This window comes from Gallus gallus, chromosome 5 (genome assembly GCF_016699485.2).
Source record: "Gallus gallus isolate bGalGal1 chromosome 5, bGalGal1.mat.broiler.GRCg7b, whole genome shotgun sequence".
NCBI lineage: Eukaryota > Metazoa > Chordata > Aves > Galliformes > Phasianidae > Gallus > Gallus gallus.
Window position 1 is genome coordinate 2,561,600 of NC_052536.1, and position 22,642 is coordinate 2,584,241.

General features: G+C 37.6%; 1 protein-coding gene across 9 annotated transcripts in view; it reads left to right on the forward strand.

Annotated features, from left to right (window-relative positions):
- NELL1 (neural EGFL like 1) overlaps nucleotides 1-22,642 on the forward strand; it is a 286,028-nt gene that overhangs the window by 141,227 nt on the left and 122,159 nt on the right. For 7 of the 9 annotated variants that reach the window (XM_001234166.7, XM_015286235.3, XM_015286242.3 and 4 more), the window contains one exon: nucleotides 5,422-5,547. The exons of the other annotated variants lie outside the window; for them this stretch is intronic. In XM_001234166.7, coding sequence (XP_001234167.3) covers nucleotides 5,422-5,547 — 126 coding nt within the window. The remainder of the gene's footprint in view (nucleotides 1-5,421; nucleotides 5,548-22,642) is intronic. 9 annotated transcript variants of the gene reach the window in all.

The window sequence follows — 22,642 nt, forward strand, 5'->3', positions numbered from 1 at the left end:
ACAGCTTGTGTTCATTTTTGCATAAGCATAGGGTAACTGAAATTTTAAGAACCCTCTTCTGCTCCACTGCTGTTGTGTTCCATTATTTTGAAAACTTTGTCTTGACTCCATCAGCTTGTGAATTTATTCTAGGATTTGGTACTGAAGAGTAGGAAAGGGTTCAGTAAAAAAAAAAGGGGTCTGCAGAAACTAAGGGTAAAAGGATTAGAAATAGCTTACAGAGGCAAATATGCAGAGGCTGCTAGAAGAATGGGATAGTAACAAGATGGGTTTAGGACAATGCCGAGGTAGAAGAAATAAAGATGAGGGTGTGAAAACAGCTCAAGGGCACCAGGCAAGGAGGTGATAAGATGTCCCCAGAGTAAGTTAGAACTGGTTCGGGGGCTACCCCTCCCTCAGGGTCAGAAGTTTACAGCGAGGAAGACTACAAGCCTTCACGAGGAAGACTATGGACCTTCATCCAATGACCACCAGGAGGGGTACAACAATGCGTCTCTATATTAAAAAAAAATCCAGATTATTTAGACTGGAATTAAATACAACTCAAACCATGGGATACCAGTAACAAATAGTAACTAATAATAAAGGAAGGTCAGGGCTGGGAGAACTTAATCATTGCTCTCTCCCCATTACTGATGTTTTCTAGTGAGAAATCATGAATTAGAGCTTGGAGCTTTCTGCAAAGCTGTCTTTTCCTGTTTTTTGTTTTCTGTCTATGCTTCTCTACAGAGTACTTGAAAAATTAGAATTAAATTCGGGAAAAATTATTCCCCAATGAAGAAGCAGGTAACTATGAGAGAGTTGCAACTGAAGTAGTCAATTTGGATAATTACTGTCATGGATTTATGATTTTTGATTATCAGTATTCCACATTATATCATCATGTGGTGCACTGGGAGTTAAAGAGTTAATGCTCCAGTTCTGAGTACCTGTCCCAGAAGAGAACTACATCTCCCAGAGGGCTGTTTGCTGTTCTGTTACTGTTTCCATTCAGAGGGAAAAGATAAAAAAGCATGCCAATCACTTTCCCTCCCCCTTCTTCGGTTGTCTGCCTCATCTCTGTTGCAGGTGCCATCTCATCATAGGATTAGAGTAAGGCCTTTGGCTTTTGGACACTCTTTTTTTTTTTTTATTTAGTAGCTTCAATTCAAATTATATTGTGTTGTATTTTATTATAATGTGTTACCTTGCATTCTGATATCTTATTTAGTAAATTTGTTTCTCCTCGGATCGTTGCTGCTGTTTTGTTTTTAGGCCCATCTCTCTAAACTTTTCCCCTTTCTTGGGGAGTCGGTCCATGGATCCCCCTGCCCTGCTAGTCACAGAACAGAGCTGAACCAGCCCGTAAACCATTGACACTTAAGCATCATCTGTTAGTGCTCTGGAAGACTGTTTCAGTTTATTTCCACTTGAATGATATTGTCTTCCGTTATGGAAGATAATGGGTGATGACAATGCTAATCCAAATGGATTGCTAGTAAACTTGTGCAAGCAGTGATCTGCCATTACAGATGCAGTGTTTTGTTTCAAGATGGCTCACTTGTGATTATTACGGGACTAATAGTTTAAAAAATAGTAGGCCTATCTCACCTCTTCGGTAAAGGGATAAAACTCTTATTATTAAGAAGAATTATGTCCTTTTTACAGCAGAGATTAATTTGGTATAGTATGACTTTGTTTGGAGGGGACAAATGGTAAAAAGATACTATAATTGCAGTTTGGTTTCTCATTGTAATCTGTGTTTAAATATTTAGCAATAAACTTCCAAATGGGACACAGAAAGGTTTAAGTAATTTGTAAAGTTTTTAAAGTACATTTGTAGATGAGAAACATTTAACAGTTGTTAGGTTTGGTAGTTTTCCCTGCTTTAGGTTATACACTAGGATGTCTTTACATCCAAAATGTTCATTTTTCCTGTTTAGATTTTTTTTTGATGTGGCAAGGATTGAGTTTGTTTATTCTTTCTCCTGTATGGAGTGGACACACACCAAATGCTTTTTATTGGATTTTGCAGTTTAATAAGCCAATTATTTTAAATACATTAATCAAAAGTGTTTATATTAGATTTCATATAGAAATAAAATTGTTTCCTTTATAACATCAGGTGGTTTTGTTTTTTTTTTTTTTGCCTCAGATATGTCAGAGAGGCAGTACCATTGCATACCAAAGCATAATACAACTTATGTCATTTCCATCTTGCTTTGTTTCAGTTGGTATGAGATGAGTGCCTCTGGTGCAACAAAATGCATACCAGGTGCTAAGTATGTATGTCCACTCAGGTACTTTTCCCGTGTGTTGTCCCAGTGTACTCAGAGTGTTGCTGGGTGTACCGGTACTGATAATAGAAGGTAACACACATATATTTCCCTTTAAGTTAACGAACACTAGAACTGTAAGGAGTAATGGTGATCCCTGATTAGAGTAGGTGAGTACTGCAGTAGAGAGAGCTCTGTACAGGCAATGAACCCTATTTCAGTAGCTGTTAAGGAAGCTTGAAGCCGCCAGAACAGCACTCACCAAACCTACCACCCTGTAACGTAACAGTCCTAACAGAGGAACTGAAGCCCAAGTAAATGCCTTTGTTGTTGCAAAGAGCTAGCTTCTGTAGATGGAAGCTGGTGATATGTGAATCATTATGCTGTGTCAAGTCTCATTTTAAAGACCGTAATTTTACCTTTTTAGAAGAAAAACTAACTGCTTCACCAGCCTGGAGAGTAACATTAATAATGTATTTTTATCACCTCAAAAGACCGCTAGAAGATGAGCTCTAATATTTCAAATGCAACAAATGATCTATACACATGAATCACAATTTGTGTTCCATTACAACTGAGCTGATATATACCACTGTGTGCTTTATGGATTTTACTCTAACAATATTAAGTAAAAACCCAAAGCTTTTTGTGATGAATACCTAACCTTTTACAGGAATTTGTAGAAGTGTGGCCCAAAGCAACAGCTTCAGCCTTGCCCTGCAGGCTTTAATAAGAAAGTACCACTGCAGGTTTTTACCTTTCAATATTATTCTTTGTAAAGAAAGCATGTATCAGCTGACGGTGAACGCTGCTAAGGTAGAAGAAAATATGAAATACTGGAAGGCTATTTAGAAAATGCGCAGAAAAACATTTAGAAAAGAGTTAAAAGAGTAAACTTTGAAGAGAAGGATCTCTTTCTTCTGCTTCCTTGTTAGGCCCAGTTGTTCCTGGACTCGAGGACTTCTGCAACTCAGTGTAGGTTGTTCTCAATCACCCTATTTGTAGTCAGGTTGTTGATCCAAGGTCCTCATCTCTTTTTGAGGAATCCTTACACAGTGACATTTTCATATAGGTTATGGATTTTCTTTTAATACCTGTAGATTCTCGTATTTTGTGTTACAGTAATGTGGGTATTGCTTGCAGTGAGTCAAAGTTCAACTTCCTTCACCTTTGCAAGTTATAATTTTCCTATTTCTCTCAGAGGAAGAAAGAGGAGGATTGTTGTCCGGTTAATTCAGTGAGGAAGCTTGAGATGGCAACACATCAGGTTAATTTTCGAGTGCATTTGTTGCTGTTAAGATGTTATAGCTTTCTTTTCAGATATCTTTTTGTTCCTCTCTTCCCTTGCATAAAAGCAAGATTATTAGATCTGTAGGAACAAAACTCCTCAAAGCTATATTCCGAAAGCCTATTACAAAGAGTCTGCAAGCAGAACAGTGTGAACACACATCAACACTTGAGTGTTTCCCAAGTGGCTGTAGTACTTGGTGTGATAACAAGACACGAGGTGATTTTTTCTTGGCTTTTATCCTCTGCGTGTTGGTGCTCCTGACTTCTTAAAATTCATTTAATCCTGTGATACTGCAATACCACAGGAACAACAGAAATGGGGGAGCAAGATAGTTCAAGGTGTTTGCAGTGGTATATAAAGACTTCAGCCTTTGGACTGTTGTTTCTACTTCAGCCCAAGTTGGTAAGAGTTAAAGATCACTACCAACTGACAGCTGTTGTTGAGCAACATGAAGTGATATAGCTCATAGTTCTTACTGGATAGATGCCTGTGATACAAAAAGTATAAGCAGAGCTGGCATGTGTTTCATTTTTAGGGGCCAAAAATGTGGTTGCGTCTCAACTGCAGCTACCACTGCTTAGGGAGGTTAAATGGGATATGTGAATTTAGGCAACTGCAAGCTTAGTGTTTGTGCGGTTAATGACCACCCCCCTTCTGGCATTAAATGTGGAAGTAGCATTTCCTTTCCATCTCCGTGAGGATGTTGTGGTGAGGAAGGTGGGAGGCTGTAGTTTGGTCTGTGCATGACGTTGTAGAGGGATGTATTAGGAGAGCACTGGGGGGTAACCAACTTATCTAAACCCATCAGCTAAGGAGGCTCTTCATCTGTGTTGTCAGTTATTATAATGTTGTCACACTCTTGAGTGTGAGCAATCAGTAACAGTGAGAAAGTAATAGGGGAAAAATAAGTCTGATTCTTTTTCTTTTGCGTGAACGTATGTAATACTAGTATTAATCTTTTGAAAGCCATGAATTACTTGAGTAAAATCTGTGCTACTAAGCAGAAAATCTATCCTGCTGAGGAAAAAAAAAAAAAAAGAATTCTTCAGTATAATATCTGTTTTGGTGGGAAGAGAAGGGGGAAGATTTCACAGCTTCGCTATGGTGTATTTAGACAGGCTAGTAAATGATAGGTTTGATTCACTATTGTGAAAATAATTTTGAATTTTGGATTTACAAAAGCGATTGCACAAGCAAACAGAAATATGAGGCAAAGTTTCTACTGCTCCCATGTAATCTCTCTTTTTCATTTCTATTGGAACTATGTAAATTAAGCTGGGGTTACAGCCTTACAGGCAACCGTCTTGAGCTTCTGCTGGAGTGGGAAGTGGAAGTGGCACGGTGCTGATCTGTAATTCCTGCAGCTGAGGTTTGTTTCAGGGACATCTAGAGTATTCACTGACCAACTCCCTATTTCAAATTCTGTTCTTACCTCTAAAATCATCATCATGCCATATCTATTCAGCACTAAAACCAGTAGCATGTTGGACAAAGTCACCATGCCTTAATGATTTAGTTTACCTATGAGACAGAGTCAACATCTTCAGTGTTGCATATTTATGGTTCTGTTTTATGCATCTAAGCTTGCATCAATTTGTTTTCAAAATTGTAAGTAATAATAAAAAAGTGTTACTTTTCCAGTTAGAATAATAATATTTATTATCATACTTAAATTTTGTTGAAGAAAAGTAGAAGGAACTCGGCACTTAGATGCAGGAATTTTAGCTTTATTTTAAGGAATATTTTTCAACTAAACTTGCCCTGTTCTTTAATGCTGGAGTTAAATCAGTTTGCATTTGGAGTCGTAAGTGAATTTATTTCCCCTTATTAACTTAGCTGAGGTTGACTGTTGCTTTTCCTGTTTTCTCACTGCAGATATTGATGAGTGCACTGCCAAGATGCATTACTGCCATGCTAATACTATGTGTGTTAACTTGCCTGGATCCTATCGTTGTGACTGTGTCAGGGGGTATGTCCGAGTGGATGATTTCTCATGTACAGGTGAGCTCTTACATACATATCAATTCTCTGTATGTTGTGTGTAGCACTCAGTTTCTATTCAGTCTCTGGACCATCCCAAAATCTATATTCTAGTTAGCCTTCTTCACAGTTGAGTTAGAAGTGGTGTGAGGTCCATTTCCTCCATGTGTTGCCCCTTGGGATTAACTGGCAAGTGGCTCAGGAAACCCTACAATAGGTGCAACTGAGTGCTCTTGTCATCCAGGACGTGGTCCCTTTGTATCCTACCACTTGTGTGTGAGGTGGACAGCTGCAGATCAAATCGTATCAGGTTTCCAGCACTGATGTGCCTATCACCTCAATCCATAGCTCCATTCCTGTTTCTTTATGGGAGAATAACTTGTCCAAACCATTAGACTTAATTTTATTTAGCAAGGACATGAAAAGGATTCGTGTGTGTAGTGAGAAGTAGTAATGTTATATTAGCTGGAGTTTAAACTGGGCAGTGAATTGAAACAAAAAATTATCCAGGAGGAAAAGTTTTATAGTCAAAATTGAGATAAATATGTAAGGGCAAAACTGATAATGTATTGTTAGATGGCATGAATATTGTAAATGCTGAGAAATAATATGTTTAGGACAGTGATGTTATCTAGAAAAGAAATGGTGCAGTATGGTCCTTTCTGTGACAACGATAAATAAAATGACACCTTTTTAATATAGCAAAATGAGTTGGAGGTAGTTGGATCTCATTTCCAGCTACAAATTCTTAAGGAACTTTCCCTGCCAATTTTTAAGAAAAAAGTGAGAAACTACTGAAATGCTTTGGCTAACTGTACCTAACTGGATAGCATCTTTCAATCACAATCTTCAAAAAAAGGCTGATCATGGGATGATTTTGGTGGCAAAATTATTATTATTCTGTCTGGCAAAGAATGAAAATATCTGACAGATTTATTGAAATGGAAATAACCTGATATTGTGTCAAGTTTGCTTTAGAATTGCGCTGGGTGAACTATTCATTCAAGTAAAAAAATGGCTCAGGAGTATTCAATATGAGAATGATTTCCAGCCTGGAATAACGACATTGTAATGCATATGTGTCACAAGTCCTCTCTAGGGAAGGTCATAGGAAATGTAGACTTTTGTGATAAGTGTTTGTAGCTATGATTATATGTAGTTTAAAAAACTTCAGGAAGTTCCTGCTCACCTCTTAAGAGATGTTGATACTAAATAGCTGTATGTTTCTCATTGGGGTTTTTCTTGATCTTTTACATGCCAGGAAAGCTTCAGAACTTAAATTTTGCTCTCAGTGTGTGTGTCATGTGAGGTAGTGATGAGGAAGGTGTTTTTGATAGTTGACACTTGCTTTCCATATATGCATTACTAATTTCCTAATGTTCCTTTCCTTCCATTAAGGCAGTATCATTAAGCATGCAAATTGTTTAGAAAGCAGGATATTTGTGATTTGCAGCAAACCTGTGAAGAGTAGTAAGGCAAGTAGCTTGACAGTAATCGGTGAGAATTAAATGAATGTTCATACACAACAAAAATTCCGAACGGGTGTAAGTAAGAAATAATGGAATGAATGAGGTAAATATTTCTTGTAGCTTTTATTATCTTGTTAAAGTGACTTCTCTTTTGACATTGCAGATAAAAAAAAAAAGCACAGCAAATGCATAACATAATTGAGGAGTAGCTTGGTTCATTGCCTGTTGTATCTAGAAATAATAGTATGTTACAATAATAGATGTTATTTAAAATAAGTGTGCAATAGAAGAAAAATAAAGCAGGTAGAGAATACTTAACTAGATTCCTCTCATGCTGGCATCAATGTATAGCATGCATGAGCAAAACAGATTATTGCTGTAACTCCATTTTATTTTATTTTTCTCTTTATTCAAACAAAGTGAAAAATATCTTATTACTGAACTATGTATTTGGGGACAATAATTCATCTAGGTGACTAATTCATCAGGGTGCACGGTGTCCTCCGCTGAGGCAGGGGCTGTTGAGAAAGGCTTGTATTGCTGGCCAGCCCCATGCTTGCTGGCCCTTGTGGTCTGTTGTCTTGTTGTCAAAAGTCTGATAGCAGTGATATGTGGAAACCATTTATTTTGAGCTGAATGAGATACTTCAATTTGATGTTAGAACATTTAATTTCTTTTTGAAAAGATAAGAGACTAGTGAAATGCTAGGTCAATTTGGACAGAACAATGTTTAATTTGAGCTGTTTAATTTGCCTGCTGTTGAATTTTAGGTATTTAGCTTCCTGTGTATTTTCTCATAGACCTTCATGTTTCTCAAAAATTTTTTTACCATTTTGATGTCAATGAAATTTTTTTTCCCCCAAACATTTGTTGTATAACGTTTCTTAGCCCTGATAGTGAGAACTGCAGAGCAGGAACTTCCATCTGTTATCAGCAAACAGCTGCTGAATTGGAAGCTGTGCTGAGTGCGTAGAAAATGCTGTTACAGAGACAGAGATGAAACTAAAAAAAAAAAAAACCTCTGAATGAATTCAGAATTGTGTTAAAATCTGAAATATGATTTAAAACGAGGTAATGAATATTTTTGTAAATAATTAATATTAGTGTCGCATACATAGATAACCTGGTGAGCAGAGGTTCACCCATGGCATTTTCTGATAGGTTAGTCAGCCTAGCAATAGCTTTGACCTACATTCACCAGGGAAGATGCATTAGCGTTGTTGTGCTTTTCTGTTCCTAGACCTTTGAGCTCTGAATGTTAATTAAATTGTTCAATGAAAGACAGTTTTATTAAGAAAGTCACCCTTGAATAGGAAACTTCTTTCAGTCTCTCCCAGTGACACTGACAGGTTGTTTATCTGTTCTCTGGTAAATTATAGTCTTGGTCTTTCTGAAAATGGCAGTAAGATTTGTTGTTCCAGATGCTCTCTTTTACTAGAAACTACTGATTTAAAGCATTTTATTGACTACCTCAGGCTTATACCTGACTTGCTTGTTGAAAAATAAGGCTTTGGATTGTTTTCTTTTGATGTAGCAGCTGGGGAGTTTGTTTAAAATGTGTGCTTTGTTTAATGCTTTATTGAAGTATTATAAATTCTGTATTAAAAGATTGGTATTTTTGGTGGGCTGCATCAGTTATCCAGTATGGTTTTGGAACTGTGTGTGTAGGTCTGTTCTTCTGTAGTTTGAAACAACATATAGTTTCTTTGCTCCACTGTCATTGAATCAAGTTAGCAAATGCTGTGTTATATTAATAAGCGCTAAGCTGTCCGTATTAACTAGATATATTGTGCTGAAAGAGTGGGCAGATGTAGAGTTCTGTGAAATATATATTGAAGGGGGGGGAAAAAAAACACCAGCCCCATTCTCCTGCTCTTTCCTTCTTCCCCTCTTCTGCCCAAGAAAGGTAACTCAACTGCAGAAATTTCCTGCCGTGGTTGGAGCAAAAATTGTTCAAATTGTTTGCTATCACTAAAATTGATGCCTTGAGAATTTTGTTGCTGGAGTTTACCTGTCAGGTTCAAGAGGGTGTACTTGACCCCATAATAATACTAATAATGCAGCAAGCTTCAGAATGGTGAAGTGGCAATCAGGGCAGGTTGCTGGCCTCTCATCCAGAACTGTTGCATGTTTGAAAAAGGCCTGAATAGAAGCTGTTAGGCAGCCAATTGATAATATAGTCACTCTGAATGAAAGTGCTCTTACTGCAATCCAATCTACTGACCCTCTTTTCTACCTCTTTCTTTTTAGTGAACTGAATTAGTATTCAAGCAGGAAACTTCTGTGTGTGTGTGTGACACTTGGACTTTCTACACACTGAAAAGTCTTGCATGCTCTCAGAGGTCAATAAAAAAATGTTACCACAGTTCATGTGATGGCCACAACAGGTTTGGCTGCTAGCTGAAAACCTGAAATCTGGGTCAGTAGGCAGACGAGATAGGTCTGTAGTGGAATAGTTTTCAGACTCATTCAAGGGAAGCACGTTCTTTAGGTGTTCTAAAGTATCTTGCCGAGATCATTTTAAAAGAAACATTATGAAAATAGAAATTGAATTTAGGTCATAGTTGTGTCTCAATTTATAAATCAGATAGCAGATGTTTAGCATGGTGAGTATTACTGGGGGTAAGTACCTCAATGAGATCTGAACTCTCCTGATTTTTTTTTTTTACGCTAATTTATAGATATAAAGTGCTCTGAAGTATTCCCTATTATCCTTCTATGATCTTGATTACTGTGCTTTTCTTCTTGTTGCAGCTTATCTTCAGGACAATACTTGGATATTTACAGATGTGTTTGGAAATTCGTCTTAAGTCAGTATGAATGGTTGATGCTAGGTTTGCATTAACTCAGCAGGCATGAAATACTTTGATTCCAATCCCTTCTTTTCTGAGGTTATGTGTCAATTACTAAGAAGCTGGACAGGAATTATCTCCTAGAGTTAGGTAGTATTCTTCTGTTCTAACTATGGTCAATAGCATCTCTGTTTCCAGAACTGTGAAGGAAAACATTGTTTAGTTTCAATTGAAACAGAGAAACGCTTGTTTGAAGTCCCTCAGAGGGACTGTGGAGTCCCTGTTGGCTGAGTTCAGCAGCAGGTAATCTGTGCACCAGTGAGTATTGTCCTGCAGAGCAAAGAAATGTTCTCTGATGCAGACAAGTCAACAGACAACTAGAAGAGTACTCACACAGTCTAGCAAAATGAAAAGAGAGTGAATCCTTGTCAGATGACTGATACCTGATGACTGATTTGACACAGAACTCATCAACTCCAAGGAAAGCTTTCAATTGATTTCACTTTGTCTTTAGAGAAGCCTCATACAGAGAGAACTAGTGCAATTTATAATGATTTATAGCACAACTATTATAACAATACTATTATTATTTATAATAATACTAAATGGAGTAATTTTTTTTGTACTGCCAAAAAAAAGCTGTACTAATGTGGACAAGTTAGCTTTTTAGTGCATCCCTAGAAGACTAAGTATTTAATTGCTGTTTTGAAAAAGGAGAAGTTGAAGTACAGAGAAGTGGAGTTCCTTTCTCAAACTCATGGTGAGAGAGTTGGCAGTGCTGAAGAGTCTAGGAAATGGAGTCTGAAATATTCGGTGTGGAAAAAACACGGATTTAGACCAGAAAGTTTAATATTTCCACAGGAAACAATAGTAATTCATTTGAAGCACGGTGAGCATAGGCCTTGAGTAACCACGTGACCCTCACGTCATAAATCTTCTCCCTCCTCTTTCCATGCAGTTATATAACAGCTTTTGTTACTTTGGAGTTGAATTATTCCTCTGTCTTCTACTTTTTAAATGCCATGCTACATTCTGTAGTTCCCTACTTCACCTATATTTACTGGATTTAACTCCAACATTTTTAAAATTCTTTCTTTTAAGATGTGGTATTTGAAAACTGTGTATTATTTGCTCCTAAGTGCTTTGGGATGCACAAAAAAAAAAAAAAGTAATACGGTGGTTTAAATTCCTCACTGGTAAATAGTTTATAAAAGATCTTTGTGCTTTCTTGTGCTTGAGGTATGGATGTGTTTCTAATCTGTCCAGAAGAGCTGGTAATCCTTTCAAGTCCTTCTGACATATCAATTTTCTGTAACTTTATTAATAGTAAAATTAATTAAACAACTGACTGAAAATTGTGCTGACAGTTATATTTCTTGACTTAGGGACAATTAGCATTTTTACATAACTTCTAGGTGTGGCCATTTGTGCTAGTATACATGCTATCACATATCCCATTTTTTTTATTTTTATTTTTAGTTTTCTCAGTCTTTACTCAGCCACTTGGGAAGGCTTGCTTAATGACTAACCTAAATCTCCACAATTTAAGCCCGTCACCTTTTGTCACATTCTCAGTGAACACAGAGGACATTTTGACCTTTCTATTTTCAGGTCTTTTAATATTTAAAATCTCTTTTCATGAATATGCTTTATTCTTCCTATCTTTAAAGTCTATTTTTAGGTTAATGGCTGGACTGTACAGAAGTGTTCCAAGGTGTTTTTTTTTGTAACTTGATGTTTTCCCTTCAGAATGATCTGGGTTCTGTGTCTCCCAGATTTGTGGTAACTCAGAAGCTTTTTCCATGTCCAGCTGCAAGATGGTTAATGTGTGTCAAGGAGGGAGCTCTAAAGTGTGATCCCCAGGTAAAGGGCACAGTAAAAATAAAAAGCATTGTAAATTAAATGGATGATGCAACCTAGGACCATGAGAAACCATGTGGGTGGATTTACTACCAAAGACTGGTTAGCCAAGCATAATACTGATCTGGCTGGATAGGAACTATTTTCCCAGCTATAGCATTTTTTTCATCCAATCTGCCTAAGCAGGATTGTTCAGGTAGAGAAAGAAGAAATTTCAGATGGGTGACTAATGGCTAGATAGATTCTATATAGCGTTTGCTTTTGCTATGTGAACAAGTTTTGTAACTGGTCTGCTTGAAATAACGACCAGTGTGGTTAGGGAAAAAAAGGCTCACTTGCTCCTCTGTTATGCTTATGTATATCTTGTGATATGTGGCATCTGCGTGGTGTGACCAAAATCTGTATGTGTATGTACGTGTATCATGTACATACGCACCTCTTACAAAGAAATTACATACAGGGGAAGAGGAGCCCTGAGGGGTGAATTGCAGGTGTGCAAATTCTTACTGCTTTGATTTAAGAACTGACAAATAGAATCAGGGATGCCACTGCTAGACCTCTGGAAAGGCCAGGGACTTGCAGTCTATTACTTTGAATTTGACAAATGTGTGAGTTGAGGATTTCCTTGTGAAAAGCAGTGTGCCATGGTAGATGAGACCAGTCTGCCAAGGAGCAACTGGCATAGCTGTGAAATGTGTAGCACGTAGCTTATCTGTTGTTGGAACTTGTATTTGCTGCTTGAATTTAAGATTTGCAGAATAAGGCCTTTATTTCTGAAACAAAGGAATTATATAAAGCTTGTTAAGCTCAAAAGATTTTTTTTGTAAAGTTTATGGTGCTTACGTCTGATATGCTTTTTCTGACAGCAAGAAATATTCCAGAGGTTTTTTGGCAAGACTTGATTTTTCTTTTTAATCTTTATCTATTTTATACTGAAGGAAATAATATATTTGTTTCTTCCTTCACTATGATTTCATTTTTGTACCTGTGCTGAATATTTCATAGATGTGTGCAAATTGATTGGAGAAAGTTAATATTTTATTAACAACTATTGATTTTTAAATATCAGTTACTGTGTATAAGTGATCAAAGAATTGCCTGCTGAGCTATCTTAGATATGGAAAAAACCTGGGTTTAATGGTGGCAATCTGGTATTTGTTTGAAGTGGCTGGGCTGTGTGTATGTGTGGATGATGAGAGAGAGTATCTCTTTCTCTGAAGTGTGCAATGTAATCAGGCCTTATGGGTTGTCTTGTTCTAGTTTTGGAGCATCTTTATGTTCTGTCCATCAACAGGAAGACTGTACTATGCATAATATTTGGAGGTGAATGCCAGCGTGTCTGATAGCCTAGCTATCCTAAATTAATTTCTGAGTTTGTAAACATCACTGAATAAGCAAAGATCTGTTAGTGTTATGTTTCTGAGATGCTTGTGAAATAATTTTAAGGGATTCAGAGGAACTGCCACTGGCAAGCAGACTTTCTTGGTCCCTACGAAATACAGCCTTTGGGAGTAGCACAGGGAAGGGGAGGAAGAGAGGTGCTTTGATCTCTCACTTTGTAGTTAATACTGTCATACTTTCTGCTTTAGGATTTTTTTTTTTTTTTTTGCCTCACAGTATGAAAATTTTCCTATTTAGTTACATGATTGCATGTAATAATTGCTCATACTGGGGACTGGTGACTCTCAGAAATAAATTCTATTTCTCACTGTCAAAGAAGTGGGACACAAGGCAAGACAAATGAATGACTCAGCCTTACTAATTGTTGGGTTAGTCTATTGCCACTTTCATGTGCTTAGTTTTTTTTTCTTTTCAGAGTAAATAAATGAAGTTCATTTTTTAGAAAATACAGTTTGGAGAAGTTAGGAAAATATAGTTGGGGAAGGCTGTTTTTTCAGAAGATAACAGAAAGGTCCAGAAAACAGGGTTCTCAAGCAAAAGGTAAAGATGACAACAGAAAGAGACCTTAATAATCTGTAAGAATAAAACTTATTTTTTTTCTGTTAATTTCTGGTGAAGAGAAGTTTCCAAAATCACACAATGTTTCCAGGATCATAGAGATTTGGTTTAATCTGCTTTGTGATTCTCATAATGGAAGGTCCTCTTTCACAAAATGTAATGTAAATAAACTTTCATAATGATAGCTACCATTGAGGATTTGTCCTTTTTGCAAGTTTTTGGCTTAGGAGCAGAGGAACCCTAATTTTGCAGAACCTTCCTTTTGGATAGATTCCTTGGTATCTATCCAGTCCTGAACTGCATCCCATATCTTACTTAGGCCATAAACGTCACTTTGCAATAAAGCAGAGACATTCCAAATGTAATCACATTTCAACACAATGTAAAATGTTGTTGTCTTTATTGCATGTGCTAGTAGTGTCTACTCTGTCCAGAGATAAATGTCCTCTTTTCGTTCATTTTTTTTTTACATGCTTTGAAGAATTACGCGAACTCTATACTGCATTATGCAAAATCATCAGTTTTAAGTGATTGAATAGAAAAAGCAAATAGTTCTCTCACATGGTTTTGCAGTGACCAGATGCATTTCCCAATAGAAGAGGGAAAAGCAAGAAGGTAGACTCCATCCGTTCTTGCAGTACTTTGTATGTCCTTCTTTTCTGTGTATGTCTGTTTACTAATTGCCCTCACTGCATCTTCAAGATTATTTTCAGGTTTGGAAATGAGCTTGCAGATACAGAGATCTGCAAAGGAAATATCTTGCAAGTGTTCTGTGACCTAAACAGGGAAGTACTGGCTGGCACTCCTGGGTGAGCCCTGCTCTGTGCGTGGGATACGACATGTCCATGGGATGCGACTCTGTGCATGGGATACGACATCTTCATCAACAGAGCAGGGAATGTGGAGGTTTTGGGACCATGGCAAAATTTCAGAGAAAACTGTATTTCTGATCTGAGTGTGGATCAACATTTGACTCTTGCGGAAAATGGTACTGTGGTGTGGAGTCAGTAGGCCAAATGTCTTTCCTTCCTGGCATGGCCCATCCAGCTTCAGGTTCAGTTTTAGGCACAGGGTAGTTCTAAACAGGGTATTTCTTCCTGTTTAGAAACAAGGGTAGCTGTTTCTCTGTCTGTCAAGCTAAAAGCAGTTATAATTATCTTTTGATCACTTCACGCTTAGGATATGAGGCTTATTCTACTCATCCGTGAAGATGCAAAATCCTCACTCCAAACAACACTTCTCCACCCTCCCTGATCCTGAATAGGGTACTATTCTTGAGGCTCCAGGAGAAAAAGAGAATCTACCTCCTGTGGAAGAAGGGACGGGCAACCCGGAAAGAATACAAAGAAGTTGTTAAGATGTGCAGGGAGAAAATCAGAAAAGCAAAAGCCCAGCTTGAACTCAACCTGGCTGCTGGGGTGAAAGGGAACAAGAAACACTTTTACAAGTATATCAACAGTAAGAGGAGGACCAGGGAGAATCTCCATTCTTTACTGGATGAGGCTGGGAATGTGACCACGGAGGATAAGGAAAAGGCAGATGTTCTGAATGCCTTCTTTACATCTGTCTTTAAAAGTCAGACCAGTTATCCTCAGGATACTCCACTCTCTGACCTGGCAGTCTTGGCTGGGGAGCAGGCTAAACCCCTCACGATTCAGGAGGAAACAGTCAGAGACCTGCTACTCCAACTGGACTGCCATAAGTCCATGGGACTGGATGAGATTCACCCGAGAGTGCTGAGGGAACTGGCGGAGGTGATAGCCGAGCCGCTTTCCATCATCTATCAGCGCTCCTTGTTGACGGGTGAGGTCCCAGAAGACTGGAGGCTTGCCAGTGTGACTCCCATCTACAAAAAGGGCTGCAGTGAGGATCCGGGGAACTACAGGCCTTGTTAGCCTGACCTCGTTGCCAGGGAAGATAATAGAGCAGATTGTCTTGAGGGAGATCACGTGGCATGTGCAGGACAACTGGGGGATCAGGCCTAGCCAGCATGGGTTCACAAAGGGCAGGTCCTGCTTGACCAACCTGATCTCCTTCTATGATCTAGTGACCTGTCTGGTGGATGAGGGAAAGGCTGTTGATGTAGTCTACCTAGGCTTCAGCAAAGCCTTTGACACTGTCTCCCACAGTATTCTCCTGCACAAGCTGGCAGTCTGTGCTTAGACAGATACACTCTTGGCTGGGTTAGGAAGTGGCTGGAGGGCTGGAGAGAGTGGTGGTGAATGGAGTTAAATCCAGCTGGTGACCGGTCACGAGTGGTGTCCCCCGGGGGTCGGTGCTGGGTCCTGTCCTGTTTAATATCTTTATTGATGACCTGGATGAGGGTGCTGAGTGCACCCTCAGTAAGTTTGCAGATGACACCAAGTTGGCTGGAAGTGTTGATCTGCCTGAGCGTAGCGAGGCCCTACAGAGGGATCTGGATAGGCTGGATAGCTGGGCTGAAGCCAATGGGATGGGATTCAACAAGACCAAATGCCAGGTCTTGCACTTTGGCCACAATAACCCCAGGCAACGCTACAGGCTTGGGGCAGAGTGGCTGGAAGACTGTGTAGAGGAAGTGGACCTGGGGGTATTGATTGATGCTAGACTGAACATGAGCCAGTAGCGTGCCCAGGTGGCCAAGAAGGCCAATGGCACCCTGGCTTGTATCAGAAATAGTGTGGCCAGCAGGAACAGGGAAGTAATTATCCCCCTGTACTCAGCACTGGTGAGGCTGCACCTTGAGTACTGTGTCCAGTTTCGGGCCCCTCACTGTAAGAAAGACATCGAGACCCTGGAGCATGTCCAGAGGAGGGCAACAAGGCTGGTGAGGGGTCCGGAGCACAGGCCTTACGAGGAGAGGCTGAAGGAGCTGGGGTTGTTCAGTCTAGAGAAGAGGAGGCTCAGGGGAGACCTTATTGCTCTCTATAACTACCTGAAGGGAGGTTGTAGTGAGCTGGGGGTTAGCCTCTTCTCTCATGTGACTAGTGATAGGACTGGAGGGAATGGCTTCAAGCTGTGCCAGGGAAGGTTCAGGCTGGACGTTAGGAAATACTACTTTTCTGAAAGGGTGGTCAGACACTGGAATGGGCTGCCCAGAGAGGTGGTGGAGTCACCAAGCCTGGTGGTGTTCAAAGAGCGTTTGGATGTTGTGTTGAGGGACATGGTTTAGTGAGAACTATTGGTGATGGGAGAATGGTTGGACTGGATGATCCTGTGGGTCTTTTCCAATCTTAGTGATTCTATGATTCTGTGATCTGTTTAAAATCTGTGTGGATGATGTGGGCTCCTTTGTCTTTTTTGTTTTGCTGCTGTTAGAATTGATCCACAGACTGAGATTATTAAAATGAAAAAGTTACAGATGAAAATTAAAAAAAAAGAAAAGAAAAAGTTCCTGGATGATGTGTGACAGTACCAGAAATTGAGCATCTTGGAGGGTCATTGCTTAGGGCATTGGGCAGTGTGAGATGTATAAGCATGCATGCTGCTTTTCAAGGTTGATGCTTTCAGAAGAATTTGAAAGGAACGTTTTTAAGGGTAACAGAACAGCCCTGTCCCATCTTGCGCTGTTAAACTTGTCACCAGTTTTGAGTGATGGACTATCCAAAGCTGAATGTTACTGATACCTATAAAGACAATAAGAGGTTTCCTTATTACACAGATACTGAAGAAACTGTATAAAAAGTCATCTGGAAAGACTTAATTCAAGGCAATAGAATTTGAAACAAATTTTTTGGAAATAAACTTTGGAAACAAGCAGTAGTGAGTTTGGGGAATTTAACAGTCCTTTAATATTCTGATACATAAACCATGTAGGCCATTTTCCAGGGAGCCAGCTTTTTGCATGTTTTATCAATAAATAGTCAGATAAGCATTTTTGACTAGCAAAAAAATTACTGTAAAAATCAGCAAGGTTTTGTTTTGTTTTTCCTTATACATGGTTTCAGATGGAACAACTGTATGGCTAAATAGCCAGGTAGCAATCAATACTGAGGCTGCTGAAAGCGAGGTTACCTAGAAACCTGCAAAATCCAGAGGCTGGGTTTAGAGTTGGTAGAAATCGTACTATATGTGCATATTTAGGTCTACTGTCAAACTGGGCTCTGAGAAAAAGTCTCACTTAAAATTGCAGCTGCTTTTGATTTGTGGCTTTGAGATTGTTGATTTATTAAAAGTCATCCATGCCATTAGACTGCCTGACAGGATCCATAAATTGGTTTGGGAACCAAGGGCAGTTATTACTCTATGTGGATTTTATTTTTGTGCTGGAGAAAAGAGTCCAATTAATTCCCTGAGAAAATGAGTTCTTAATACTTTTGAAATATGAAGCTCTCACCTGTTATTTTTTTTTCAGAAGCCCTTAGAGATATTTGTTTTTCTCACATTATTTCAATGGGTTAATTGCCTTTATGGTCCATATGTCTGTTCTAATGAAAAGTGTAGTGTGCTTAACACAGTTAATTTGAGATGTTGAGATTAAAACCGATAAGAAAAGTACAGTGAACTTGAGAAATTAATGTTACTTGAAGGTTAAGTGCTTATCATGCTTGGTGAAGTCTGACAGCTCTTGAAGAACATTAACAGATCAATGTTGAATTCTGTTCTGTAGATGATTCTAATTATGTAAGTTTTTGAGCAACAGATGGCATAAGAATTAATCATTACTAAAATGAAAAGCTGTTATTCTTGTTTTACTAGCATTGTGCAACTCATGAACTGTTAAGATTTGTGTACTAAATAAATCAAGGCAATGTGTAGTAGTGCCTCATAGAAACTTAAGGCTAATTAGTCTTAAGAACTAATTAATTTATAGGTAAGATTTTGTAAGGTGCTGAACTGTTGGTTGCTAGTGGATGCTGTGTAGCCCTGTAGTGGCTCTCCAGACAAAAACAACACTTTTTAGGCTGAATGCGAGCTTGCAGCGTTAAGGATATGCTGCAATTTTTTAAATTTCTTCCCTTTTTTGAAAATTAGTCTGGATAGTGAGTTGTCAGCAAATCTCAGACTATATGTAGACTTTGCCTCGCTTTGAACTCTTCTATCTCTCCTTTGTATGTATTGTGTGGGTACAGAAAGCAAGTTTTATATAGTAATTACGGGCATTAACTCTGCACGCATCTAGAACTAAAACTGTTAATATTTTAGTCTTTTAATATTGAAGATTATCAAAAAGCCAACAAACAAAACAAAACAATCCACAACAAACAAAGAAAAAACCCCATGTGACCGTTTAATCAAGCAAAAAACCTTGTAATAGGTTTCTGCTGTAAGAAATTGCACAAGGAAAAGTTTTTGGGTGTTCTGACAAATCAAAGGCATCTTTCTTGGAATGCTCCATTAAATAAACTGCCAGCATGGGGAATTATTTTACTAATAATTTTTTTTTAATGACTACTGCTTGTGTTTCTTATCTGATAGCTCTATAGGCTCCATAATTCTGTGCAGAAACAGTCTTCTGACTTCTCAGATCATCTCTGAATCTTTTATTTATCAAGTCTTCAGTGGGGAATATAAAGCTTCAGTCATTTATTCAAACATTTCATTGCTTATGAGATATGTTTTTTTCAAAGGTTGTATTTTTTTTACTGTATTTTTATTAATCATCACTGTTATGTACTTCTAGTATTAGATTTTTTTTTAATAAATGAGGTTTGCCGTAAAAGCAGTGTTAGTCTGAAGATTTTTCACTCTCTGATTACATCTGAATTCAAGATGATGTTAACTTTTAGGAACACATGTTGTTAGGATAAGACATGATATGTACTACAGGAAGAATAACCCCAAGCTATGCCTCTTTGTCAACTCTTGTAGGTTGTTCACTTGTTATGGCACAGAGTAGCTTGAAATGAGAGAGCATACTGTACTCTGTACAGTCTGGCTAACTTCTAAAAATTCTTCTGTAAGCTTCTTAAGATCTTCATTGAAGAGAATAAAGGTCTTCTCCACTACTATGAGAAATGAAATCAATTCTATCCGATTATTTGGTTTGGCTAAAATGAAAAGCCATCATTTTTGTTCATGGAGTGTATTAAATCTTTATGTAGTGAAGATGAACATGTTAGCCTTTCTAGTGCAAAGACTTCAGAAACCTACTCTTAATGTATCCTGATGAAGAACATGCAAGTCTAGTCCTTAAAGTCCATGCTACTTTTCTGTCCTCAATGATGTCTATACTTTCGTAGGTGATTCATAGGTAACCACAGTACTACGTTTTCAGTTTTGTCTAAGAACCAATTGGAGCTAGGGTATCGAATACACACTGAGATTTTCCTCCTTGAGTTAATTTGAGTAGTCCTATACTACTGTGTGAGGTGATTCAGCTAACCTCAGATGAAGGTAAGATCAGCCAACCTGAGTGTAAACTTGGTCTGCTGTCAGCCTAAAATGAAGAGCCAGTAATGAAAGTAATAGAGTCATATGAACTGGAAGGCTAGTAGATGTGTAAGCTAATCCTGGGTTCTGTCTCACCCCAGAATTCTTCATAAAGCAGTCTAATATCCATGATTATTTTTTTAAAATATAAAATATATTTTTTTATTAGAAACTGGCACCTTGAACTGCTGTTCATCTAGTGTTCTTTGACAGCAAACTTGATTGTCTCAGAGAAAATATTTGGTCTCCATACAAGTGTAGAAGGAATCCTTCCATCTGTCTAATGATCATTTTCTACCTTGAACCATAACAATCAATAGTTTCATAATTAAACTCATGTTATTCATGGGTGTAAAATTCATGTGTGTAAAAGAGCTTCTGTTCTGAGTGTTATTGGACTTGGTATCATTTGAAGGTATCATCACTTCTATCAGTTAGGCATGTTCTGTAAAATGACTGTTTCTGTCTGTCCACTCTGATTTTTTTAACTTTTATTTTGTTTATTTCACTGAACAAGAGAGCTTTTTAAAAAATGTATCTCAGCATTGGGAAAAAGATTTTTTTTTTCTGCCTTCTCTTATTCAGTTTATACACCTTTGTTGTAGCTGCTATCCATTCAAGTAGTGAAAACCCACAATCTTTTAAATCTTTTCATTTATTTAAAGAAAACAAGTGTGACCTTCCAAGGAAGAAAGTTAAGTAGGTACATGAGTATTATAAGGATCTCAGAAAAATAATCCTTTAAATCATTTTTATATTTCACAAAGAGGAGGATAATTGGTGCTTTCTGTTTAAATTCTTCAAATTCTATTTGTTGGTATAATTTCAATTGGTCATAATACCTTACTATCAATGTCTTCGCACTGTAAGCTCTGATATAAAAATATGATCACTTAACATGATTAAATTAAAACTGTTTCTGGAAACACAGGCAGGTTATTATGAAATATCTGATATAATTAGATGAGGTGAACTTGATGTAACTGATTACTTAGAAGCAAAAAAGTCAGACGAAAATTACTACTAGAGAGTATTGAACAACAGCTGCAACAGTAATAATTATAGTCCTACAATACTTCCATATGAATCCTTCAAGATCCTTCAAAACATTTTAATATTTTTTGTGAATGAGTTACCTTAGTTTTACAATAAAGTGCAAATTATACACAAAATCCTGTTGCAGGGATTTTTTTTTTACTCATATATATATATATATCTGTAATCTTTTATTAATTCTGTCTCTAAGTGTTCAAATTATAACTCTTGCCCTGCGTGTAACTTCAGGTTGGGGCAGGAAAATTTAGCCTTATTAACGTGAATTTCAGACATTGTATAATGATGATGCCCACGCTTTTTCCGGTAGTTTCTTGAAATTTGTGTCAGTGCAGGTATGTTTTTTTTTCTACTCAACAGAAAATACTATTAAATATTCTGATGTACTTCATCCCAATTCATTCTCGTTTGAGTTTTTTCCTTTCTGGAGCTCAGTGTCATCTCAGTTTTCTTTAGTATGAAGTTGTACTTGTAACTCATTAGCTCATTTTTAGAATATAAAGCTATTTGTGAATATATATTTTATATATATTCACAATATTGTGAATATATATTATATATATTTTAGAATATAAAGCTATAAATTATTTCATTGATTCCATAGCTTTGTCATCCTGTATCTTTTATTACTGTCAAATGGTAATAATATCTTATTGCTTTGCTTTTTCATCTTTCTGCGTGCAGCTGGTTGAAGTTTGAGTTACAAAGCTTCTCCCATTGTATGTATGCTCAGAGAGACTTTATTTATATCAGTTTCAGTTTTGTTTGTTTTTTTCCCCTTTGCTGTTGCTTATCTTTTAAATCTTTTTATATTCCACTGCCTGGCCCAATGGTTATCAAACCAGCATTGATCAGAGATGTGGTAGATCAGCCTTGATGGAAAATGAGAAAAGCCTATCCTAAAATAGGCGGTAATCCTTCTGTAGTTAATGATCTTCTTTTGATGGCTATATTATTATTATAGTACATCTTACATTCTGCCTTTTCAAGCACTAAATGGCACTCAGCAACCAGCACAGAATGCTAACTATTTCTTTTTGAAAGGCTTCTTGAAAACCTTACAAAACGAAGTCATGGGCTGTAATAATGTCAAGTATTTCAAAGAGAATGAATACAAAATATCAGCCTTCCTTGTGAATTGTTCAGAAAGAGAATGGAAGATAGGAGTGTATTTTAGCAGTATGGGTTAGAAAGGAAAAAAAAATTGACTTGGGTTGCAGAATGAACCATTGGTTCATCCATTCATTCCAAACGTTCTGGTTTCCTGTAGCTGCTTGGGCTAGTGACGTTTCAGAGAAACGCTGAATGACTTGTATGGCTGATTCTTCCTTGCCAGATGCTACAGCCTCAATTGAAGCTACCATTTGTCTTCATTAAACTCATTTTTAAAATGTTTTTCTCCTTTATTGCATCGCAGTTATTTATTCGTGGATTTTTAAAAAATGAAAAACAAAAGAGATATCTCCTGACGCTTATTTTCTCTTTATATTCCCTCATTGTCACTCCTCCAGCAGAAAACTGCTGAGCTGTATTGGACAATTTTCAAAACTCCACACCTTGACATGTTCCTTGCTGAAAGTAAGAATCAAATACTAGGCTGTGTTGTCAGTCAGGTTTCTCGTAGGATTAACT